Source organism: Triticum aestivum, chromosome 5B (genome assembly GCF_018294505.1).
Source record: "Triticum aestivum cultivar Chinese Spring chromosome 5B, IWGSC CS RefSeq v2.1, whole genome shotgun sequence".
Classification (NCBI taxonomy): domain Eukaryota; kingdom Viridiplantae; phylum Streptophyta; class Magnoliopsida; order Poales; family Poaceae; genus Triticum; species Triticum aestivum.
The window spans coordinates 250,467,928-250,494,472 of NC_057807.1; the positions used below are offsets into that span (position 1 = coordinate 250,467,928).

Here is a 26,545-nt window from a genome sequence, read left to right on the forward strand (position 1 = left end):
TCGGGAGGGAAGTTCCCCCGGCAGAATTGCTTCGCCGGAGGGCAAAAGTGCTCCTGCCCAAGTTCCGCCTCGAGACAGCGGCGCTCCATCCCGAAAGTCTTCTCTTTATTTTTCTAGGTCAAAATGACTTATATACCAGAAGATGGGCACTGGAGGTGGGCCGAGGAGGCCACAACCCACCAGGGCGCGCCAGGGGGGCCTGGCGCGCCCAGGTGGGTTGTGCCCACCTGGTGGCCCCCCTATGGTGTTTATTGGCTCCAATATTTCTTAAATATTCCATAAAAAATCCTCGTGGAGTTTCAGCTCATTTGGAGTTGCGCAGAATAGGTGGCCTGACGTAGCTTTTTCAGGTCCATATTTCCAGCTGTCGGAATTCTCCCTCTTGGTGTGTACCTTGCAAATTATGAGAGAAAAGGCATTAGAATTAGTCCAAAAAGCATTATTATGGATAAAAACATTATAAATAACAGTAAGAAAACATGATGCAAAATGGACGTATCAAGTAGCACCATGTTTTTCATATAGAGAGTCTCCTATGTCGTCACTTTCATATACTAGTGGGATTTTTCATTATAGAACTAGGCTTGCGTATTTCGATGATGGGCTTTCTCAAATACTAGCCGTGCCGATGTGAGACTTTCTTCCTTTGACTTCCCCTTATTGATCTCTATCACCGCATTCTATTCCACCCATAGTGCTATATCCATGGCTCGCACTCATGTATTACGTGAGGTTGAAAAAGCTGAAGCGCATTAAAAAGTATGATGCAATTGCTCGGCTTGTCATCGGGGTAGTTCATGATTAATACCTTGTGTTAGGAAGACCAAGCATGACAAGGCTATATGATTTTGTAGGGATAGCCTTCTTTAGCATTTTTATTTTGAAAGGCATGATTGTTTGTTGGTATGCCAGAGTATTGATGTCTTTATATCAAATTATAGATTGTTGCTCTGAATCACTCGGATCTTAATATACATATCGTAAAAAGAGGTTACATGATAAACATGTTAGGTAGCATTCCACCTCAAAAATTCTGTTTTTATCATTTACCTACTAGAGGACAAGCAGGAATTAAGCTGGGGGATGCTTGATACGTCTCAAATGTATCTATAATATTTTATTGTTCCATGCTGTTATTATCAATCTTGGATGCTTTATATGCATTTATATGCTATTTTATAACCTTTTTTGGGACTAACCTATTAACCTAGTGCCCAGTGTCAGTTGTTGTTTTTTGCTTGTTGTTGGCTTTTCAGAAAATCAGAACCAAACGAAGTCCAAACGCGATGAAACTTTACAATGATTTTTTCTGGACCAGAAGGGACCCTAGAAGGTTCGGGAGGAGGCCAGAAGAACTACGGGTGAGCCACAAGCTCACAGGGCGCACCCTAGGGGGGTAGGCATGCCCCTAAGCTTGTGGGGCCCTGTAGCACCCCTTGACCTAATTCCACCTATATAAATTCAAAAATATTCCCAAACCAACAGAGAGCCACCCGAAACACTTTTTTCGTGATCCCATCTGGAGGCCTTTTCCGACACTCTGTCGGAGGGGGAATCAATCACGGAGGGCTTCTACATCATCCTTGCTGCCTTTTGATGATGTATGAGTAGTTCACTCTAGACCTACGGGTCCATAGCTGGTAGCTAGTTGGAGTTCTATCCGATGTAATCTTCTTTTGCAGAGTGTTTGTTGGGATCTGATGAATTGTGGGTTTATGATCTGAATATTCATGAGAAGTAATTGAGTCTTTTCTGAATTTTGTTATGCATGATTTTTATAGCCTTGTATTTCTCTCTGATCTATCAGTTTGGTTTGGCCAACTAGATTGATTTATCTTCAATAGGAGAGGTGCTTTGTGATGGATTCAATCTTGCGATGCTCTATATCCCAATGACAGAAGGGTACAACACATGTATTTGCATTGTTGCCATTAAGGGTAAAAGGACGGGGTTTATTCGTATTGATTGGGTTTACTTTGTCTACATAATGTCATCTTGCTTAAGGCGTTACTCTGTTTTTCATGAACTTAATACCATAGTTGCATGCTGGATAGCAGTCGATTGGTGGCGTAATAATAGTAGATGTAGGCAGGGGAGTCGGTCTACTTTTCTTAGACGTGATGCCATGATCAATGCCTTGGATATCATCATAACTATGTGCTTTTCTATCAATTGCCTAACAGTAATTTGTTCACCCACCGTATGCTATGTGTTCAAGAGAGAAGCCTCTAGTGAAAATTATGGCCCCCGGGTCTACTTTAAGAATATTACAAAAAGCAAAATTCCTTCGATGTAGTTTTATTTCTTTTATTTTGTTTTGCAATTTATCTATCTACCACTACAAGATTTGATCCTTGCAAGTAACGAGTTCAAGGGGATTGACAACCCTCTTGCCCGCGTTCGGTGCAAGTATTTGCTTTTGTTTGTGCAGGTGCTGTTCACGAGGCTTTGCGTGATTCTCCTATTGGTTCGATAAACCTTGGTTCTCACTGAGAGAAATACTTATCTCTACGGTACATCGTTTCCCCTCCTCTTTGGGGAAAATCCTAACGTAGTTGACATGTAGCGGCATCCACTACCAAGTCTTCTCCGGCTCCGGGTCGTTTCCTCCCTAGGCCTAGTCATCGTCCACCACCTTGGTGCTCTCGGCACGGCGGCGTCAACACGGTCAATGAACGACAACCATCGGAAGAGGACTTTACATGAGAGGCTGACAGCTGGGACCCAAGGTCCATGGTGGCACGCCAGGAAGTGCCTCCTTATCATGCGCAAGAAAAATGATTCCTTCCACTAACAGCTTGGACCCACCAGCTACATCTTCACATGCAAGGAAGTGCCTCCTTATTATGTGCAAAAAAATGACTCCTCCCCCTGACATTGCTACTTGTGAGTTGCCTTGGGATCCCCGAAGAGGAGAGGATGATGCAATATAGTAGAGATAAGTATTTACATTAGTTAAGAACCAAGGTTATCAATCCATTAGGAGAACCGCGCAACACCTCGTTAGCAGTACCTACACATAAAATAACAAATACTTGCACCCAAAGCAAACAAGGGGTTGTCAATCTGTCACATCCCTAGCTTCTGGTAATGCTCTAGGCTAGCTTCATGTGTGCATCATGTTTAAATTCTGAAACTTGAATTGAGGAATATTGGAAGCCTCAAAAACCTTAAATAAAAGAGGGGCAAAAACCCTAGAAATCTCATTCATTGCTCCAAAATGCTCTTCTTAAATGTTTGATAATTTTTGGTAAGGGTTCTGGTCCCAACCAAAATATTGAACATTTTTAAGGATTTATTTTTGGGACTTTGGATTTAATTCATTAGCTATTTGAATTTGAATTATATTCATATAATTAGAATATAATTTCAAATACCCCTGAAATATTTATAAGCTTTTGGAAAAGTCCATCTAGCAATATAAAATATTCAGAGGAGTTTTTGGCATTGTTTGAATTGTTATTTTTTAATTCAAAACAGTGGCAAAAGTTTAAATAAAACAAAACAGAAGAAAAAAATAAAAAGAACAGAAGCCTACCTGGGCCACTTACCTGTAGCCGGCCCAGCTGGCCAGCTCCTCCCGCTGGCCCAGCCCACCGCCGCCTCCCTCCCCTGTCGCCTTCCTCCTCTGCTAGGAGGACGGGCACGCGCCCGGCGCGTGCGGCCACGCGCCCCGGCCACCTCCTCCCTGCCTGGCTGCCTCCTCCTCCCCTGGTTCCCTCCCGCGACGCCACGCAGCCCCGACCCCCTCTCATTTCTCCCTTGCTCTCTGGACCCCCTCCTTCTCCTCTGTTCTCCTCACCGAGCGGAGCCCGTCGCCGCCGCTCGCCATAACCATGGCCACCGGGCCTCCCTCGCTCCCCCGACTAGCCCAGAGGCTCCGCCTCGACCCCCTCTTCCCTCTCCACCGATCCACGGCCCTCCGGAAGCCCTGCAGCGTCGCCCTCAAGCTCGCCCCCAACCTTCGGCCGCCGGCGAACTTTCGAGGATTCGCGAGCTCCGGTGCCTCCCCGAGCTCGCCGAGGCCACCGCTGCACCGCTGTGAGCTCCCACGCCTCCCCTCCCTCTTTTCCCCTTCGATTGCGCCCTGTAGCCTCGATTCCACCGGAGCCGCGAGCTCGGCTCCGCCGGCGATGTCGCCGCCGTCGTTGCAGGTCACCGAACTCGCGTCCGAGCACGACCTCGAGCTCGTGGATCTCCCAGGAGCCCGCCCAGCCTCTCAGCTCGCTCGCTCGCTAAGCGTAGCCCCGTGCCCGTGCTGGCCCGAACTCCGGTCGCCGCCGCGGACCCCGTTCCGGTGAGCTCGAGCCACCTCAGCCCCTGCCGTTTGCACAAATGGATGCGGGCGACTCCCAGCTACGCGTAGCTGCCCTCCGCCGGCCATTTGGTCGCCGGAGGAGGAATTCCGACCCCCTCCGCCGTCTCGGGCTTCACCGGCGACGAGCCGCCGGCGTGTTAGCCTCGGCTGACCAGGGGTTTGACCTCCCCTAGGTCCATGACAGGTGGGCCCGGCCCCTGCTAACTTTGGTTAAGTTAATAACTACTTTTAGTTAAGCCACTGACCCACTGACAGTAGGCCCCACCCCTGGTCAAACCCCAGTCAGCGCTGGGTTTGACCGGGATTAACTCCTGTGACACTGACATATGGGTCCCACAGGTCAGGTTTGACCTGGAGGCGCCCAGTTGACCCTGCTGACGTCACTGTGACGTGGGGCTGACGCAATAAGTATTTTCTGGATTTAATTTAATTCTGAAATTCCAGAAAATGCCTAAAACTTCAATAAATCATAGAAAATTAGCCGTAACTCCAAATTAAATAATTTATATATGAAAAATTATCAGAAAAATTCAAGGAATCCATCTGTACCATTTTCATGCATGTTAGAACAACTTATAGCTGCTGTTTAGCACAAATCAATTAAAGGGCATTTAAAAAATCACATATGGAGTTTGAATTTGAATCTTGTATTCAAACCAACTTCATTTAACTTGTTGCTAGATGCATTAGCCCAAAACACATTCATTTTGCTATGTCATGATCATGCATCATATTGTGCATTGCATTGATTGTGTTTCCTTCTGTGTTGCCGGTATTTGTCCCCTCTCGATAGACGTGATACCGAGGATGTGATCGTTGACACTGATGAAGACTCAATGTTATCTTCAGAAGTGCCAGGCAAGCAAAACCCCCTTGTTCATTCCGATACAATCCCACTCTCTCGCTTCTGCTCTCTTTTACTGCATTAGGACAACACCGATTCATCTGTTACTTGCTGCGGTAGCTGAACCCCCTTATCCTTTGCATGACCTGTCATTGCCACAGTAAATAGATGAAACCCACTAGCATGAGTAGGAGTTGTTTGAGCCCTGTTGTGCCTACCCATTCATGCTTGCTTGTCATGCCTGCTACTGCTTAGAGTTGAGTCAGGTCTGATTCATCGGGGATGAATCAGAGGCGGGTGAACATGTCCTACTGTGTGTGAGCTAAGTGTGTGAACACGATTTGGTAAAAGGTAGCGGTGAGAGGCCATGTAGGAGTACATGGTGGGTTGTCTCATTGTAGCCGTCCTCAGGAACTGAGTTCTGTGTTTGTGATCCATGATTCAGCTACTACCATACATTGGGCCCTGAAATATGACCCCGCTCGACTTCTTATTCACCCTAGTCCTCTGTCCAGGAGTTGCAAGTAGTTTCTGGTGTTTGTAGCCTACTGGAGGCCGTGGACAGCGCTGACCGTAGGGGTGGGCTGTGATGCGGTAGGTACGTGGCCGGGTGTACCGAATACCCGTTAGGTATCTCGGGAACCCTGTTCACATCGTTCGGGGCCGTATGGGAAACCTCGGCCGGACTCCCTGCGGATGGAACCTGAATAGGCGATAAACCTGGACTAGAGGCTTAAGTGTTTAGGTAGGTCGTGGTCTACACCCACGTCGGCTTTCGCTTGAAGTCTGCCGAGCACATGTCGTGTGCAGACGCTAAGTGGTGGAAACATGTATGAAGAAGTACACCCCTGCAGGGTTAACATCATCTATTCGAATAGCCGTGTCCGCGGAAAAGGACTTCTGGGTTGCTTATATCAGTTCATAGACAAGTGAAAGTGGATACTCTAAAATACGCAAGATAAGCGTGATTGCTATGGATGGCGTTCTCGTAGGGAGACGGGAGCGGATCCATAGTGGTGTATTGATATGGTGAATATGTGGACTCGTGTGCGCCACCTCAAAAGAGTTACTTGCAGTCGTAGTTCAGGATAGCCACCGAGTCAAAGCTGGCTTGCTGCAGTCAAACTCCACCATCCCCTTTGTTGATAATGATGCATGTGTAGATAGATCTGATGTAAGTCTTGCTGGGTACATTTGTACTCACGTTTGCCTATTTTATGTTTTGCAGAGAGACTTCAGTCTCACTAGTAGTTCCGCTTGGACTTCGACGTTTAGCTTGATACCTCAGCTACGATCTTGTGCCCTCGGCAGGATCTGGTAGATAGTCAGGCTTCTCAGCCTTTTTCATTTATAGATGTCTGTACTCAGACATGATAGCTTCCGCATGTGCTTGACTTGTATGCTCTGAATGTTGGGTCGTGAGACCCCTGTTTGTAATATCTCGCTCCTCGGAGCCTATTGAATAAATACTTGGGTCGTAGAGTCATTTTGTGATGCCATGTTGTATTGCACATATCGAGCATATTGTGTGTACGTTATTGAAATGCTTGATATGTGTGGGATCTGACTATCTAGTTGTTTATCTTTAGTAGCCTCTCTTACCGGGAAATGTCTCCTAGTGTTTCCACTGAGCCATGGTAGCTTGCTACTGCTCCGGAACACTTAGGCTGGCCGGCATGTGTCCTTCTTCGTTCCTGTGTCTGTCCCTTCGGGGAAATGTCACGCGGTGAATACCAGAGTCCTGTTAGCCCGCTACAGCCCGGTTCACCGGAGTCCTGCTAGCCCAGTGCTACAGCCTGGATTCACTCGCTGATGACCGACACGTTCGATGCTGGGTCATGGATGCCTGTCCCTGTAAGTCTGTGCCGCTTTGGGTTTACGACTAGCCATGTCAGCCCGGGCTCCTTATCATATGGATGCTAGCGACACTGTCATATACGTGTGCCAAAAGGCGCAAACGGTCCCGGGCAAAGGTAAGGCGACACCCGTGGGAATACCGTGCGTGAGGCCGCAAAGTGATATGAGGTGTTACATGCTAGATCGATGTGGCATTGAGTCGGGGTCCTGACACAATCCCTTGACGGTTAATTGCAAGGACCAAATCTCGTAGTGATAGATAGATAAAAAAAGTACAAAATAAAATAAAGTAAAGTAAATTGCAGTGAGGTATTTTTGAATTTTAATATATGATAAAGATAAGCCCGGGGGTCATAGTTTTAACTAGAGGCTTCTCTCCTGAGCATAGTATACGGTGGGTAAACAAATTACTATTGGTCAATTGATAGAAAAGCGAATAATCATGACGATATCCAATGCAATGATCATGTATATAGGCATCACATCCAAGACAAGTAGACCAACTCCTATCTGCATCTACTACTATTACTCCACACATCGACCGCTATCCAACATGCATGAGCAGTTCACTACAGACCTACAGGTCCATAGCTAGTAGTGGTCGATGATGCCAATGGGTGGAGTAATAGTAGTAGATGTAGTCTGGAGTCGGTCTACTTGTCTCGGACATGATGCCTATATACATGATCATTGCCTTGAATATCGTCATAACTATGCGCTTTTCTATCAATTACCTGACAGTAATTTGTTCACCTACCATATGCTATGTACTCGAGAGAGAAGCCTCTAGTGAAAACTATGGCCCCCGGGTCTACTTTTATCATATATAAAAACACAAAAATACCTTGCTGCAATTTATTATTTTATTTTCTTTTGCAATTTATCTTATTACCTACTACTACGAGATTTAATACTTGCAAGTAAACGCGGAGGGGATTGACAACCCCCTTGTTTGTGTTGGGTGCAAGTATTTGCTTTTGTGCGTGCAGGTGCTGCTAATGAGGTTCTGTGTGGTTGTCCTACTGGGTTGATAACCTTGGTTCTTAACTGGGGGACATACTTATCTCTACTGTACCGCTTCATCCTCTAATCTTTGAGGAAATCCCAACGCAACTCACAAGTAGCACCAACCAACTGGCTCGATCAATATGTCTCAACTCGTGTCTATGTGTATCGCGTGCGCGACAACAACGAGCATTGTTCATTGAGAGGCAACTCAATATCGGACGGCTACGTCTCTCACATGGGGGCTTGATCGACTTCAGGAAGCAGCGAGAAGGATCGGTCGGGTTTAGTTAGCTACGACGGGCCGCTCGGGTTCAGTTAGCAGCGAAGGCATCACTCAGGTTCAGTTAGCAGTGAAGGGATCGATCAGCTTCAGTAGGTAGCTATAGTGGGATCGAGCGCTCGTGTTCAGTACGTAGTGTGTCGGTGTACAAAAGTAGGGGCTCTCCTTTTTACCCCTTTACTTGTGCATGGGCAGTCAGAACCGCGCCCACGGCCACACTGAGTAGGACAGAGGAGGGAAGCCGGAGGCACAAGACGGCCAAAGCAACGCCAGGACAGAGACACAAAGAGCAAGAGGGCGAGGTGGACTCCCCCGGCAAGACCCTTGCCGGCGCAGCCTCAGCAGCCCAGGCAAGAGCCTTGCCGGGGCAACTTGCCCGATGCCAGCAGAGCGCGCCACCCTTGAGCCCAAGGGCCCCAACACCATCAACCACACTGAAACCCAAGGCTCGGGAGGCACCTCCGTGGTGGCATGTAGATCTTTGTGAAGATCATAGGCATACAAGATCAGATAAGGACCAGAAGACGACGATCCTCGGCGGGATCCTGGCCGAGGAAACCCACGAGACCCCCGACAAGATCCTTGCCGGGGACAACCGCGATGCCGCGGCAAGACCCTTGCTGAGGACCCGGCAAGGCCCTTGCCGAAGACGCCTGCGATGCCACAACCAGGCCCGCGTCAGCCAAGACTCCACCGCCATTCCCATACAACTGCCAGCCCAACCAGCTGGGCAGGCACCTGCGTGGCAACGTGCGGCTTCTAGGCCAGCTCAGCAAGCACTTGCATGGTGGCATGCAGATCTTCATGAAGACCCTACCACCACGCCATCTCAGCAGCCTGCTAGCCTACATGGCGTTGTGTGCCCTGCTAGCCAGGACGCGTGTCGGAGCGAGGCGGAGCGGCGACGGACGGGACGGGCCTCATTGTCATCCCCAATAAAGCAGCAGGACACCTAAGGGACGCATTTAATGTGCCTTGTCCCGTAATGACGGGCGATAAGCTTGCGCACTGTACACCTGTCCACCTCCTGTGTGCCACTGTGGCGACCCCTTTTGTCTATAAAAGGAGGCCCGAGGCGTCCAGGAGAAGGATTCGGATCTTTTGGACTAGAGACACACCGTAGCTAGTTCAAGAACTCAAGAACACTCAGATATATACACCAAAGCGGGACTAGGGTATTACGCATCCTTGCGGCTCGAACCTGGGTAAAACGATCTTTGTGCTGCCTACCATACCCGCTCTTTGCACAACCCCGTGCCCGCCAACCATAGAAGGGATCCCAGTGATTCCATAGGTGTCATTTTCCCCGACATCTTTCGCGCGCCAGGTAGGGGGCGCAGTTGTGAAAATCCGGTCTAGTAGTTAGTCTACCAGTTCTTCATCGCCATGGCTCCCAAGAAGAAGACGATCACGACGATCGGTTCATCGAGAGCCGAACGGCCCGTACCAGTGCGGGCGAGTGGTGGGGTGATACGTCCATTTTGCATCATGCTTTTATATCGATATTTATTATATTATGGGCTGTTATTTCACGCTATGTCACAATACTTATGGCTATTCTCTCTTATTTTACAAGGTTTATATAAGGAGGGAGAATGCCGGCAGCTGGAATTCTGGGCTAGAAAAGGAGCAATTATTAGAGACCTATTCTATGCAACTCCAAAAGTACTGAAACTCCACAGATCATCTTAAAATAAATAAAGAAAAATCCTCGCCAAATATGAAGGCCAGGGGGCCCACACCCTGCTCACGAGGGTGGGGCCCCCCCTTAGGGCGTGCCCCCCTACCTCGTGGGCCCCCTGGTGGCTCTCCGACGCCCATCTTCTCCTATATGAAGTCTTTCGATGAGAAAAAAATAGGAAGGAACCTTTCGGGACGAGACTCCGCCGCCACGAGGCGGAACCTTGGCGGAACCAATCTAGAGCTCCGGCACAGCTGTTCTGCCGGGGACACTTCCCTTCGGGAGGGGGAAATCATCACCATCGTCATCACCAACGCTCCTCTCATCGGGAGAGGGCAATCTCCATTAACATCTTCACCAGCACCATCTCATCTCCATACGCTAGTTCATCTCTTGTATCCAATTCTTGTCTCCAAGTCCGGGATTGGTGCTAGTAGGTTGCTAGTAGTGTTGATTACTCCTTGTAATTGATGCTAGTTGGTTTATTTGGTGGAAGATCATATGTTCAGATCCTTTATGCATATTATTACCCCTCTGATTATGAACATGAATATGCTTTGTGAGTAGTTACGTTTGTTCCTGAGGATACGGGAGAAGTCTTGCTATTAGTAGTCATGTGAATTTGGTATTCGTTCGATATTTTGATGAGATGTATGTTGTCTAGCCTCTAGTGGTGTTATGTGAACATCGACTACATAACACTTCACCATTATTTGGGCCTAGAGGAAGGCATTGGGAAGTAATAAATAGATGATGGGTTGCTAGAGTGACAGAAGCTTAAACCCTAGTTTATGCATTGCTTCGTAAGGGGCTGATTTGGATCCACATGTTTCATGCTATGGTTAGGTTTACCTTAATACTTTTGTTGTAGTTGCGGATGCTTGCAATAGAGGTTAATCATAAGTGGGATGCTTGTTCAAGTAAGAACAGCACCCAAGCACCGGTCCACCCACATATCAAATTATCAAAGTACCGAACGCGAATCATATGAACGTGATGAAAACTAGCTTGACGATATTCCCATGTGTCTTCGGGAGCGTTTTTCCTATTATAAGAGTTTGTTCCGGCTTGTCATTTGCTACAAAAAGGATTGGGCCACCTTGCTGCACCTTATTTACTTTTGGTACTTGTTGCTCGTTACAATTTACCTTATCACAAAACTATCTGTTACCACTTATTTCAGTACTTGCAGAGAATACCTTGCTGAAAACCGCTTATGATTTCCTTCTGCTCCTCGTTGGGTTCGACACTCTTACTTATCGAAAGGACTACGATAGATCCCGTATACTTGTGGGTCATCAAGACTCTTTTCTGGCGCCGTTGCCGGGGAGTGTAGCGCCTTTGGTAGGTGGAATTTGGTAAGGAAAAATTTATATAGTGTGCTGAAATTTACTGTCACTTGTCACTATGGAAAGTAATTCTCTGAGGGGCTTGTTCGGGGTATCTTCACCCCGTCCAGTAGAGCAAAGAGTTGCTCCTCAACCTACTGAACCTATTGAAAAGGAAACTCCTTTTGAATTTCCTTCGGGTATGATGGAAAAACTGCTAGCTAACCCTTTTACAGGAGATGGAACAAAGCATCCTGATGAACACTTAATATATGTTGATGAAGTTTGTGGATTATTTAAGCTTGCAGGTATACCCGATGATGTTTCTAAGAAGAAGGTCTTCCCTTTATCTTTGAAGGGATACGCATTGACATGGTATAGGCTATGTGATGATACGAGATCATGGAACTATAAAAGATTGAAATTGGAATTTCATCAAAAGTATTACCCTATGCATCTTGTTCATCGTGATCGCAATTATATATATAATTTTTGGCCTCGCGAAGAAGAAAGCATCGCTCAAGCTTGGGGGAGGCTTAAATCAATGTTATATTCATGCCCCAATCATGGGTTTCCAAGGGAAACAATTATTCAAAATCTTTATGCTCGGCTTTCTAAAAATAATCGCACCATGCTCGATACTTCTTGTGCTGGCTCTTTTATGATGAAGACTATTGAATTCAAATGGGACTTATTGGATAGAATTAAACGCAACTCTAAAGATTGGTACCTCGACAAAGGTAAGGAGTCAGGTATGACACCTAAGTTTGACTGTGTTAAATCTTTTATGGATACCGATATTTTCCGTAAGTTTAGCACTAAATATGGACTTGACTCTGAGATAGTAGCTTCTTTCTGTGAATCTTTTGCTACTTATGTTGATCTCCCCAAGGAGAAGTGGTTTAAATATCATCCTCCCATAGAAGTAAAAGTAGCTGCACCTATTAAAGTTGAAAAAAATATTATCACTTGTAATGATCCGATTGTTCCTACTTCTTATGTTGAGAAACCACCTTTCCCTGTTAGAATAAAGGATCATGCTAAAGCTTCAACTGTTGTTCGTAAAAGCAATATTAGAACTTATACACCTCCTGAGCAAGTTAAAGTAGAACCTAATATTGCTATTGTTAAGGATCTCTTGTCTAATAATATTGATGGGCATGTTATTCAGTTCTGCGGAGAAACTGCTAGAATTGCTAAACCTTGTACTAAAGATAAACATAGACCTGTGGTAGGCGTGCCTGTTATTTCTGTTAAAATAGGAGATCATTGTTATCATGACTTATGTGATATGGGTGCTAGTGCTAGTGTTATACCTTATGACTTGTATAAAGAAATCAAGCATGAAATTGCACCTGCTGAGTTAGAAGAAATTGATGTCACAATTAAGCTTGCCAATAGAGATACTATTTCACCAGTGGGAATTGTTAGAGAGGTTGGAGTCTTGTGTGGGAAAACTAAATATCCTGCTGATTTTCTTGTTCTCAGTTCTCCACAAGATAGATTTTGTCCCATTATATTTGGTAGACCCTTCTTGAACACTGTTAATGCTAGGATAGATTGCGAAAAGAATGTTGTTACCATTGGCTTGGATGATATGATTCATGAGTTTAATTTCTCTAAATTTAGTAAACAACATCGTGAGGAAGAATTGCCTAGTAAGGATGAAATTATTGGTCTTGCTTCTATTGCCGTACCTCCTAGTGATCCCTTAGAACACTATTTGCTGGACCATGAAAATGATATGTTCATGAATGAAAGAAGGGAAATAGATGAAGTATTCTTTAAACAGGAACCTATTCTGCAACACAATTTGCCTGTTGAAATTTTAGGGGATCCTCCTCCACCCAAGGGTGATCCCGTGTTTGAGCTTAACCGTTGCCTGATAATCTTAAATATGCTTATCTTGATGAAAAGAAGATATATCATGTTATTATTAGTGTTAACCTTTCAGAGATGAAGAAGAAAGACTATTGAAAACTCTGAAGAAGCATCGTGCCGCTATTGGATATACTCTTGATGATCTTAAGGGCATTAGTCCCACTCTATGTCAACATAAAATAAATTTGGAAGCAGATGCCAAACCAGTTCATGATTCTCAACGACGTATGAATCCTAAAATGAAAGAAGTGGTAAGAAAAGAAATATTAAAGCTTCTTGAGGCAGGTATAATTTATCCCGTTGCTGATAGCTAGTGGGTAAGTCCTGTCCATTGTGTCCCTAAGAAGGGAGGTATTACTGTTGTTCCTAATGATAAAGATGAATTGATTCCACAAAGAATTATCACAGGTTATAGGATGGTAATTGATTTCCGCAAATTAAATAAAGCTACTAAGAAAGATCATTACCGCTTACCTTTCATTGATCAAATGCTAGAAAGATTATGCAAACATACACATTATTGCTTCCTAGATGGTTATTCTGGTTTCTCTCAAATACCTGCGTCGGCTAAAGATCAATCAAAGACTACTTTTACATGCCCTTTTGGTACTTTTGCTTATAGACGCATGCCTTTTGGTTTATGAATTGCACCTGCTACCTTTCAAAGATGCATGATGGCTATATTCTCTGACTTTTGTGAAAAGATTTGTGAGGTTTTCATGGACGACTTCTCCGTCTATGGTTCCTCTTTTGATGATTGCTTGAGCAATCTTGATCGAGTTTTGCAGAGATGTGAACAAACTAATCTTGTCTTGAATTGGGAAAAGTGCCACTTTATGGTCAATGAAGGTATTGTCTTGGGGCACAAAGTTTCTGAAAGAGGTATTGAAGTTGATAAAGCCAAGGTTGATGCTATTGAAAAGATGCCATGTCCCAAGGACATCAAAGGTATAAAAAGTTTCCTTGGTCACACCGGATTTTATAGGAGGTTCATTAAGGACTTCTCAAAAATTTCTCGACATTTGACTAATTTATTGCAAAAAGATATATCATTTGTCTTTGATGATGATTGTGTAGAAGCATTTGAAATACTTAAGAAAGCATTAGTCTCTGCACCTGTTGTTCAGCCACCTGATTGGAATTTATCCTTTGAAATTATGTGTGATGCCAGTGATTATCCTGTAGGTGATGTTCTAGGGCAAAGAGTTGATAAGAAATTAAATGTTATCCATTATGCTAGTAAGACTCTAGACAATGCTCAAAGAAATTATGCTACTACTGAAAAAGAACTCTTAGCAGTTGTATTTGCTTGTGATAAGTTCAGACCTTATATTGTTGATTCTAAAGTAACTATTCACACTGATCATGCTGCTATTAAATACCTTATGGAAAAGAAAGATGCTAAACCTAGACTTATTAGATGGGTTCTCTTACTACAAGAATTCGATTTGCATATTGTTGATAGGAAGGGAGCTGAGAACCCCGTTGCAAACAACTTGTCTAGGTTAGAAAATGTTCTTGATGACCCACTACCTATTGATGATAGCTTTCCTGATGAACAATTAAATGTTATAAGTACTTCTCGTAGTACTCCTTGGTATGCTGATTATGCTAATTATATTGTTGCTAAATTTATACCACCTAGCTTCACATACCAGCAAAAGAAAAAGTTTTTCTATGATTTAAGACATTACTTTTGGGATGACCCACATCTTTATAAAGAAGGAGTAGATGGTGTTATTAGATGTTGTGTACCTAAGCAAGAACAGGAACAGATCCTACGCAAGTGTCATTCCGAGGCTTATGGAGGACACCACGCTGGAGATAGAACTGCACATAAGGTATTGCAATCCGGTTTTTATTGGCCTACTCTCTTCAAGGATGCCCGTAAGTTTGTCTTGTCATGCGATGAATGTCAAAGAATTGGTAATATTAGTAGACGTCAAGAAATGCCTATGAATTATTCACTTGTAATTGAACCATTTGATGTTTGGGGCTTTGATTATATGGGACCTTTTCCTGCCTCTAATGGATATACACATATTTTAGTTGCCGTTGATTACGTTACTAAGTGGATAGAAGCTATTCCAACTAGTAGTGCTGATCATAACACTTCTATTAAGATGCTTAAGGAAGTTATTTTTTCCGAGGTTTGGAGTCCCTAGATATTTAATGACTGATGGTGGTTCACACTTTATTCATGGTGCTTTCCGTAAAATGCTTGCTAAATATGATGTTAATCATAAAATTGCATCTCCTTATCATCCACAGTCTAGTGGTCAAGTAGAATTGAGCAGCAGAGAGATCAAATTAATTTTGCAAAAGACTGTTAATAGGTCTAGAAAGAATTGGTCCAAGAAACTTGATGATGCATTATGGGCTTATAGAACTGCATATAAAAATCCTATGGGAATGTCTCCATATAAAATGGTTTATGGAAAAGCATGTCACTTACCTCTCGAACTAGAACATAAGGTATATTGGGCTATTAAAGAGCTCAACTATGATTTCAAACTTGCCGGTGAGAAGAGGTTATTCGATATCAGCTCACTTTATGAATGGAGAACCCAAGCTTATGAAAATGCCAAGTTGTTTAAAGAAAAAGTTAAAAGATGGCATGACAAAAGGATACAAAAGTGTGAGTTTAATGTAGGTGATTATGTATTGCTATACAACTCTCGTTTAAGATTTTTTGCAGGAAAACTTCTCTCTAAATGGGAAGGCCCCTACGTTATCGAGGAGGTCTATCGTTCCGGTGCCATAAAAATCAACAACATTGAAGGTACAAATCCGAAGGTGGTAAACGGTCAAAGAATTAAACATTATATCTTAGGTAATCCCATAAACATTGAAACCAATATTATTGAAACCATAACCCTAGAGGAATACATAAGAGACACTATCCAGACCGTTTCAGCCTCCGAAAAGGAATAGGTATGTGGCACGGTAAGTAAACCGACTCCAAAACAATTTTTAAGGCAATATTTCTCAGTTTTGGAATATTTAGAAAAATAGAAAAATAAGTAGCAGTCCGGGAAGGACACGAGGGCCCCACAAGGGTGGTGGGTGCGCCCTACCCCCCTGGGCGCGCCCCCTACCTTGTGAGCACCTCGTGTCCCTTCCAGACTTCGTTTTCTTGTGCGATACGTATTTTGGTCGGTAAAAATTCATCATATAACCTCCCGAAGGTTTTGACTCCCGTATCACGCAAATTTCCTCTGTTTTGTTTCGAGCTGTTGCTGCTGCAGATTAAAGCAAGATGTCTTCTCAAGAGTCAGTCGGGGAGAGCCGGGTATCTAACCCGGCGTCGGAACCAAGGGCAAACAGCGACGCTGATCACTTTGGGCCAGCAACAGAGGAGGAAAAATGGAGGCTGACTTGATGAGGGTAGATGCCATGGAGGACCAAGAAGTCACCTCTCGCTTCCGAGCCGGGTTCACGATGGGGGAACTACAGAGCTCGGCTATTCCAAACTCGGTTATCCCTTCTAATGTTAGATTTCTTTCTTATGAAAATATGAGGAGTATCTCTTGTTCTCCCGCAGCTATGCAACACCCTTAGGTACAAGGAGCTTTAGCCGTCACAGGAAAGCTTCGAAAGGAAACAATGGACCTTAAGCAGCAAGTCAATAAGCTCGAGGAGGAGAACCGCATTCTGAGAGGAATCATTGCCAAGAATATCACACCAACAACGAAGAAGGAGACATAATCACATGGGTATGGGCACTCCCCTTGGCAACTGCCAAGCTTTGGGGAGGTGCCCCGGTATCGTATCACCATCACATCTCCTACCTTTACCGTTTTTCTTAGTTCGATCCTATTAGTAGTATCTTGATCTAGTAGAATAAAAGTTTATGGCATGATCTAGTTTTGAGTTTTGCTTTATGATTTCTCTATGTAATCGAGTCCGTGAGCTACATATATAATAAAGATTAGTGTTGAGTCAAGGGCTTGATTATTTTGCCATGATCTTGGGTGAATAAAAGAAAAGAAGAAAAAGAATAAAAAGAAACAAAGAGTTCATATTGATCTTATTGAAAGTAATGACTTCATATAGAAAGAGTATGATGATTAAAAGTTGTTGGGAGTTGGCAGACATAGCTTTGGTCATCGTTGCAATTAATAGGAAGTAATAAGGAAAGAGAGGTTTCACATATAGATATATTATCATTGACATCTTTTATGATTGGGAGCACTCATTAATATATGACATGCTAAAGAGTTGATGTTGGATAAGGAAGACAACATAATGAGTTATGTTTTCTTATATCTGAGATAAAGTATGTTGTCATGGATCCTCTAACGTGTTGAGCTTGCCTTTCCCCCTCATGCTAGCCAAATTCTCAACACCAAGTAGAGATACTACTTGTGTTTCCAAATACCCTTAAACCAGTTTTGCCATGAGAGTCCACCATATCTACCTATGGATTGAGTAAGATCCTTCAAGTAAGTTGTCATCGGTGCAAAGCAATAAAAATTGCTCTAAATATGTATGATCGATTGGTGTGGGAGAAATAAGCTTTATACGATCTTGTGATGTGGAAGTAATAAAAGCGACGGACTGCATAATAAAGGTTCATATCACAAGGGGCAATATAAAGTGACGTTCTTTCGCATTGAGATTTTATGCATCCAACAATAAAAGCGCATGGCAACCTCTGCTTCCCTCTGCGAAGGGCCTATCTTTTACTATTATCCTCTACCCTATGCAAGAGTCACGGTGATCTTCACCTTTCCTTTTCATTTTATCCTTTGGCAAGCCCAACATGTTGGAAAGAACATGATACATATATCTAATTGGATGTAGGGGAGCATGAATTATTATTGTTGACATTACCCTTGAGGTAAAAGGTTGTGGGGCAAAACTATAAGCCCCTATCTTTCTCTGTGTCCGATTAAAACTCCATAACCACAAGTATTGCGTGCGTGTTAGCAATTATGAAGGACTAGATGATAGTTGAGTATGTGGACTTGCTTTTTAGCTCTGACATAGACTCTTTCCGATGTTATGATAAATTGCAATTGCTTCAATGACTGAGGTTATAGTTTGTTGGTGCTCAATAAGGTTTCTGATTCATACTTTTGCATTGTGAATAGATCATCACTTGAACATAAGTAATCATATGACAAAATCTATATATGTTGCTGTTATAAGAATAATCATGATGCCTTCATGTCCGTATTTTGTTTTTATCGACGCCTCTACCTCTAAACATGATGACATATTTATTGTTATCGGCTTTTCGCTTGAGGACAAGCGAGGTCTAAGCTTGGGGGAGTTGATACGTCCATTTTGCATCATGCTTTTATATCAATATTTATTGCGTTATGGGCTGTTATTTCACGTTATGTCACCATACTTATGCTATTCTCTTTTATTTTACAAGGTTTATATAAGGAGAGAGAATGCCGGCAGCTGGAATTCTGGGCTGGAAAAGGAGCAAATATTAGAGACCTATTATGCGCAACTCCAAAAGTCCTGAAACTCCACGGATCATCTTAAAATAAATAAAGAAAAATCCTCACCAAATATGAAGGCTAGGGGGCCCACACCCTGCTCATGAGGGTGGGGGCCGCGCCCCCCCTTAGGGCGTGCCCCCCTACCTCGTGGGCCCCCTGGTGGCTCTCCGACGCCCATCTTCTCCTATATGAAGTCTTTCGATGAGAAAAAAATAGGAAGGAACCTTCCGGGATGAGACTCCGCCGCCACGAGGCGGAACCTTGGCGGAACCAATCTAGAGCTCCGACAGAGCTGTTCTGCCGGGGACACTTCCCTCTGGGAGGGGGAAATCATCACCATCGTCATCACCAACGCTCCTCTCATCGGGAGAGGGAAATCTCCATCAACATCTTCACCAGCACCATCTCATCTCCAAACCCTAGTTCATCTCTTGTATCCAATTCTTGTCTCCAAGTCCGGGATTGGTGCTAGTAGGTTGCTAGTAGTGTTGATTACTCCTTGTAGTTTATGCTAGTTGGTTTATTTGGTGGAAGATCATATGTTCAGATCCTTTATGCATATTATTACCCCTCTGATTATGAACATGAATATGCTTTGTGAGTAGTTACGTTTGTTCCTGAGGATACGGGAGAAGTCTTGCTATTAGTAGTCATGTGAATTTGGTATTCGTTCAATATTTTGATGAGATGTATGTTGTCTAGCCTCTAGTGGTGTTATGTGAACGTCGACTACATAACACTTCACCATTATTTGGGCCCTAGAGAAAGGCATTGGGAAGTAATAAGTAGATGGTGGGTTGCTAGAGTGACAGAAGCTTAAACCCTAGTTTATGCGTTGCTTCGTAAGGGGCTGATTTGGATCCACATGTTTCATGCTATGGTTAGGTTTACCTTAATACTTTTGTTGTAGTTGCGGATGCTTGCAATAGAGGTTAATCATAAGTGGGATGTTTATTCAAGTAAGAACAGCACCTAAGCACCGGTCCACCCACATATCAAATTATCAAAGTACCGAACGCGAATCATATGAACATGATGAAAACTAGCTTGACGATATTCCCATGTGTCCTCGGGAGCGTTTTTCCTATTATAAGAGTTTGTTCCGGCTTGTCCTTTACTACAAAAAGGATTAGGCCACCTTGCGGCACCTTATTTACTTTTGTTACTTGTTGCTCGTTACAATTTACCTTATCACAAAACTATATGTTACCACTTATTTCAGTACTTGCAGGGAATACCTTGCTGAAAACCGCTTATCATTTCCTTCTGCTCCTCGTTGGGTCTGACACTCTTACTTATCGAAAGGACTACGATAGATCCCCTATACTTATGGGTCATCATGGGGCGGTCGCGGACGGAAGCCAAGGCGCGGCCCGCGAACAACCACATCGCTCTGGCAGCTACACCAATTAACACAAAATCAGGGACACGGAAAAAAAATGCATGCATGTGTGTGTGTGTTTTTCTGTTGGGTTCGATTTGGTTCGAAGGCAAGCACGCACACAACAGGAAGTCCTTCCCCTCACGGTCTTGGAACCGGCCGAGTGTTGTAAGAGAATCAAATATGAGAAGGGCTTCCCCGATTTGGCCCAAATCGAGGCCCGAATAATGCCATCCTCTTATTTGATTTTCTACAAAGTCTTATTTAAACCAGAAAGTTGGTCTAAGATTACATCATCATGCAAATATATGCACTAGAGGGTGGGTACCCAGTAAAAGGACACCCTGAAAATGGAAATGCAATATGGTTAGCATTGAAACCCTCATTGCAAAAGAACAACCGGAAGGCCTCAACTTTCTAGACAAAACTGGGTACTCCATTCCACTTGGAATGTACTGGCAGTATGGCCTGAATATACACAAATGAGTTATGTAAGACACAAAGGCAATTGTATTTTGTTGTGCAGCATCATTTACCTAGCACAAAACATTTTTTAAAAAGTGTGTTTCTGTCTTTCTGTTAGCACTTATTTACCGAATAGGAATGTAAAAGCTATATTTAAAATGGCAGGGTCTTAATAAAATACAATTAGATAGAGCAGCTCGGATGAATCAATAACATCCCTGCTTTTACGAATCCAATTCTTAGAACTCTTGGTATATTGCTATCTCTGTCCAGTCTAAATGTACACTCGCAACATCATCTTGCGAAGTAAAAAAAATGGTTGGATGCATCCTAAGTGCATAACATGATCTATGAAAACAATTTTATACAAAGCATATGAACCAACTTGAACTATTCAACCACCCATTGCCATTTTCTGAACTTAATCAAGAAAAGTGGCTACATATAGCTAAAATCAAAGAGAAACTATGAGGCTGCAGAAGAGCATCATCTCCCCATGCCTCGTTGCCTGAGAAGAAGATAAAAGGGAAGGGTTTGCGAACACACAACCATGGCATGCATCATCGATGAATCAGGGGCCAAGGGGAGGAGGCTGCACGGAGAGAGTAAGAAAGAGATTGGGTGAAGCTCACCTCGGTGTTGGCGACAGACGCCGTCGCTCCTCGTGTGCGCATCTCCCCCAATCCGCGCCCCTGGCCTTGACCGCCGCGCCCGCTGCCTGCCAAGCCTTCCACGCCCACTGCCCGCCGAGCCTGCTGCACCACGTGTGGCGCTCACAGACGCTAGCCTCGCCGTGCATCAGTCATGGCACCATCGAGACGCTCGATTTCGCCTTTTCCTCGTCTAAATCCCGACCGGAAGACCCGGCCGTTGCCATGGGGCCCAAGTGGCGGAGATGGTCGGCTGTGAGGACGAAGGAGGGAGGAGGAGGGAGGGGCCCGACGACGCGGGGAGGAGAGGAGGCGGCCGAGGCGAGACAGGAGAAGAGGGGCGGCGACATGGGAGAGGATGGAGCGAGCGGGGAGGAGAACGAGGCGGAGTGGGCGCAGGGCTGACGGCTAGGGTTCAAGGTTGACAACATGGTGTGGAAAGAGTGTTGGTCTAGGGTTCAAGTTGATAGCGTGATGGCAATCTAACGCCCGTTGACAACAGCGTGAGGTGAAAAGAAGGGATACATCGCCTCTAGGGTTCAAGGTTGACAACGTGGTGTGGGAAGTGTTGGTCTAGGGTTCAAGTTGATAGCGTGATGGCAATCTAATGCCCGTTGACAACGGCGTGAGGTGAAAAGAGGGGATACAACATCGCCTCTAGGGTTCAAGGTTGACAATGTGGTGTGAAAAGAGTGTTGGTCTAGGGTTCAAGTTAATAGCGTGATGGCGATCTGGCGCCTGTTGACAACGGCGTGAGGTGAAAAGAGGGGATACAACATCGCCAAGGAGATCAGTCTAGATCAAAGATTAGGTTGACAACATTGTGTAGGGAAAGGGTTGGTCTAGGGTTCGCTGATTGACAACGTGTGGTGGGAAATTGATAAAATATATCACACAAGAAAGTAGCAAAAGGCAATTCATGGAGTACATTTTAGCAACTTCAATTGTAATTCCAGATAATAATGAGAGAAAAAGAGACACACACAGGCGCAACAAAGAATAATTTTGTTTTGCACGTTTGGAAATATAAAGGCTTTGATTTTGACTGTTAGAGGCAAAAGTAATTGAACATTTCACAGGAGTAAAACTGGAATTTTAGTCCAAAATTCCAATTAAATCGATACCAGAAGAAAACCCAATAGTTAAGAGTGGTTTTGGTTACAAGCAAGCATTGGTAAGAAACTAATTAACAAAGTACATGACAGTTCAGTTTGGACTGTTCCAAATTTGTTGATAGCGCAAAATAAGGAACTTACTCGAGCACATTCATTAATAGGTCAGCGCAAAATAATAAGGAACTGACTTGAGCACATTCATTCATAGGTCAGCAAAGTGAAACTAATTCGTTTTTGCATCCATAATTGCATCACTTTGGACCACATCACTGTCACCGTCGTTAACCTTGAGACTCTTATTCTGCCGGTCACATTCAGCCTCCTCCTGGCAACTCCTCTTGGAACTGAACACTTGTGGCACCTCAACCAACATCTCTTCAGACTCCCGAGGCTCCCGCAAGACTGCTGCTTTAGCATCGCAAAGAAGAATCTTGAGCTTGTGCAGCGTTGAAAACTTAAGTTTATTAAGTTGTACCACATGCTCGTATATTACTTTTATAGTGTCCTTGTCAATCTCATCACTGTAATCGACTAGATTACTAGTTAGAGTTCCCTTTTCGACAGAACTGAACATCTGCAATTCAGAAACAAGTAAAGTTTGATTAGTTCCTGACGTGACCTATGCTAAAATAAACCAGAGAATACAAAACTAATCAGCATCAGTAAAGGTTCACATACACTTTCAGGGATGGGTACAGATTCTCCAATCAATTTAGCTAGAGCTGTAGCATGCGTCACAGTGTCCCATTGGTCAGTCCTGAGGCCAGATCTCTTGTAAAGAACCTTATCAAGCTTATGCATGTTGTCGCGGTAATTCTTGTTGGTAACATTACAACGGTGTATGATGGAAGCCAATAAAGCAATCTCTCCATTGATCTGAATAGAAGGGAATATATACGATTAAATAGAGCACAGGGATGAGTGAAATACGAAACTGATATTCTTGGACAAATCACTTTTAAGTCTAGAAAACAATAGGTATGATGAGGCTTCAGTTGGAACTACCATGGACAACCACACTACCAAGAAAGGGTGCGCCAAATTGAAGTTGTAACATGGCATGGTAAGATAGAAGTAGACTCACCAATTCAAAATAGGTGTTTTAGTTGGAACTACTGTGGCCTAAGACACTAACGAGAAAGGTGCGCCAAATTAAAGCTGTACATGACATGGCAAGATGGAGAGACATAGGCAGAGGTAATTTAACTAAAGTGGTGGGCTCACCATTTCAGGCCTGACCTCATTGTCAATGTGACGCAGGTAGGCAAGTAATTTTTGACTATAGTACTTGCGGTCATTCTTTCCGAACTCCGATTCCTCTTCAGGCACTAAATCATGCAATAGGTTTTGCAGGCCCCACATCAGCTCAATTGCATTAGCATCGCATCTACATGTAACTCCCTGCAGAAGACAACACAAAAATTAAGGGTCGCCACCAGGATTTTGCACACTTCGACAGGCAACAAGGAAAAGCCTAAATACTAACCACGTGTGCTTCAATAACTTCTACGTATGCAGATTCACCGACCAATAGTATATCCTCCATCCCAACCTTCTGCTCGATAAATTCAGCAAGGCTTTTATGAATACCATCAGAATTAATGGCTATGGCCTTGGTCGCCTTGTCAAGCTTTAGGAATCCCTTTGGCCAGAGAAACTGGCAAACAAAAAAACAATCCCAGTTACGAGGTTAATACAAAACACAGCCAAATGGTATGGCCCAAGTTTGAGTAATACAACAGTTAGTCTACAATCACCATCGCTCTAACAAAGATTATGTCGAATTGTCACCAACGTATTGGAACATGGTAAGAAATATAAGATTATATCAAACTATATTACTGATGCTAGGTTAAACAGAAGTAGTCTAAATAAAAAGTAAGGGCATCATAACAATTAGATAATATAAGGTGTAGCCTTGTTTGGTAAGAGTCAAGAATGGCAAGATCCAACCCACACTTTTCCAACACAGATTATACAAGAAAAAGTGGACTTTTAAAATACATGGAACACAGTAATTATGATGTGTCAATGGAAAAGGAAAAGAATTCCAAGGTATCTACACAATAGATTGGCACATGAGGAACCTGGAGGCTGAAGCGTGTGTAACAACGACCACTTTCAACTAATCAATCTCTTTTCCCAAGAACTAAGGAGACGCCTTTTTCCTAACTAAATATATTTTATTTCAGTCACCACAACATATTCCTAGCAGGCTGTTGGCATATGGTGCAACTTCTATGGGCCTCCTCTCAAGCCCTCATCACTGAACAAACCGTTTTCATTCATGGGCATGATCTTGTCATTGAAATATTAAGCAAAGAGGTCAATTAAGTCCTCCGGTTTTCTGGTTATGGGGATGATCTCTAATTAAGTTTGTTGTTATAGAAATGAACAAACTGATAACTAAGGACTTAAACTACAAGTCCATGAATATTGTGCATTCATTGTTCTAGATCATGGAAACCGGTACTCATTTAGCAACCACACCATTTTGGAGATCATAATTTATACAGAATATCTACCAGTATATTATACAGTAAACACACATTTATGCGTAACGTGAGAATTTGTACAGTGATCTATGTAGCATCATTTTAATAAAATAAGTGGTTTGTGAAATGTAATTTTAGAGTAACAGTTGATAATCACAGGTCACAGCATAACAAAATGAAGTGACGTTGAGATTTGTTTCAGAAAATGGAACATAGCGCGAACAGCACTAAAAGAAATGCAACTATACTACTACCGGGTGAATACCTTCGGTTGTGCTAGCAATAAACAGAAGAGTTCCAATCATATACTCCCTCCATTCCTAAATATAAGTCTTTCTAGAGATTTCACTATAAACTACATACGGATGTATATAGACGTAGTTTAGAGTGTAGATTCACTCATTTTGCTCCATATGTAGTCTCTTATTATAGAATCTCTAAAAAGACTTATATTTAGGAACGGAGGAAGTACAAGATAGTGGAGCTCTAGAAAGACCAGGGGGGCTGTGAGTTATGAAGACTATCAAAGCAGAACACACAAACAAACTGAAAAAACAGCTAGTGGTCAATGAGAAATTGATGAAGGAACACAACAAGAATGACAAATCAATCAAGAGTAGTTAGTAATACTAACAAAGTCCGCAGATTCCTTCTTGACACAGTGAACCCAGATCGTCTGCAAATCAATACACACAAAAACAAATTATTGTTGAATTGAGAGTAATAAATAGTACTCACGAGTTTTGAAGCACAAATTAGTACACAGCTTAAGAAGAAGCAAATTGTTGGACCATGCTGAACAAGCAGGTAAGGCAATTCAAGGTGGAGATTAACAAGACGTACGTCAATGCCAGTGAAGTCCCTGTCGTTGTCATAGAGGTAGCCAGAGTCGATGGCGAAGATCGCAAAGCCGGACGGCGTCTCGAAGAGCACTTTTATTGCCTCCGGGATGTACTTGACTCGAAGATTCTCGTTGTCGAGGACGTGCCCCAGCAGCTCCATATCATACTCCGGATATTCCTCTGCTAGGGCTAGGAGCCGGTCTCTAGATGAATCCATCTCCTAGGAGCGCTTGCGTCGAAGAGAACAAATTAATCGATGGAGGATTTACAAGATAAACAGCAAACTTAACAAAATCAGATCGATTTAGGTGGGGCCAGCCTACTTGAGGAGCTACGGGGATCTGGAAGATCAGATCGACTTAGTGGTTCTCCTCTAGGTACGTACCTCGGCCGAAGTTGCGTTGTTGACAGGGACATCAATGGGAAGAAGAGAAGGAGCGCACTCCACCAAACTAGGGTTCCTCGCAATGCAAAGGAAATGAGTTGCCAAATCACAAAGATTAAACGGGATAGATAGATGGTCCGGAGATCGAGCTTTACCTTCAATGCCGGCGTCGAAGAGAAGGGTCGCCTATGTCGCCGCCTCCTTGTGGCGGCTTCGACGGGATGAAGATTTAGGGCATCTCCAGCCGCGCCCCCAACAGGCCCCGCCGGCGCCGAAAAACGCCCAGTCGCGTCCCCAGGACGCCGAAAATCGCCGGTTCGGACCTTTTTTTGCCCAGCGGTCACAGGCCGAACCCGCGCGCTGGTGAGCCGTTGGGGGCTCCGGCGCTCGGGAAAAGCACGCCTGGCCCACACCGACAGGGGAAAGGTCAATGTTTTCTCCCCCCCCCCCGACTCGCCTCGCACCCCCCGCGCCCTCGGCCATCACTAGCTATATCCCGGCGACGGCCGCTGGCCTACTCCGCTAGATAGCCATTCCCCGCCGGAAAATAGCAGCG

The 26,545-nt window shown here is 43.9% G+C and overlaps 1 protein-coding gene across 4 annotated transcripts; it reads right to left on the reverse strand.

Moving 5' to 3' along the window:
* Nucleotides 1-22,230: 22,230 nt before the first annotated feature.
* On the reverse strand, nt 22,231-26,333 carry LOC123111216 (uncharacterized). Of its 4 annotated transcripts, XM_044531960.1 has the most exons (9): nt 26,145-26,333; nt 25,990-26,056; nt 25,606-25,833; nt 25,397-25,438; nt 23,754-23,924; nt 23,492-23,668; nt 22,946-23,143; nt 22,761-22,841; nt 22,231-22,672 (listed from the first exon to the last, which is right to left on the reverse strand). In XM_044531960.1, exons 3-9 carry the CDS (start codon nt 25,819-25,821, stop codon nt 22,466-22,468), a joined length of 1,092 nt encoding a protein of 363 aa, XP_044387895.1. In that variant the 5' UTR covers nt 25,822-25,833; nt 25,990-26,056; nt 26,145-26,333; the 3' UTR covers nt 22,231-22,465. The 4 variants fall into 4 exon arrangements, with proteins under 4 accessions (XP_044387895.1, XP_044387894.1, XP_044387892.1 ...); XM_044531959.1 differs by having other exon boundaries at nt 22,231-22,841; nt 23,507-23,668; XM_044531957.1 differs by having other exon boundaries at nt 22,231-22,841.
* Nucleotides 26,334-26,545: the final 212 nt, after the last annotated feature.

What these genes read in the sequence shown, in the direction of transcription:
- LOC123111216 (XM_044531957.1), bottom strand. Translation starts at nt 25,821, where the DNA reads ATGGATTCATCTAGAGACCGGCTCCTAGCCCTAGCAGAGGAATATCCG. An exon ending in ATGAGGTCAGGCCTGAAATG is followed by an intron (nt 23,144 to 23,491) that starts GTGAGCCCACCA and finishes CCTTCTATTCAG; the next exon opens with ATCAATGGAGAGATTGCTTT. An exon ending in CTGTACCCATCCCTGAAAGT is followed by an intron (nt 22,842 to 22,945) that starts GTATGTGAACCT and finishes TCTGAATTGCAG; the next exon opens with ATGTTCAGTTCTGTCGAAAA.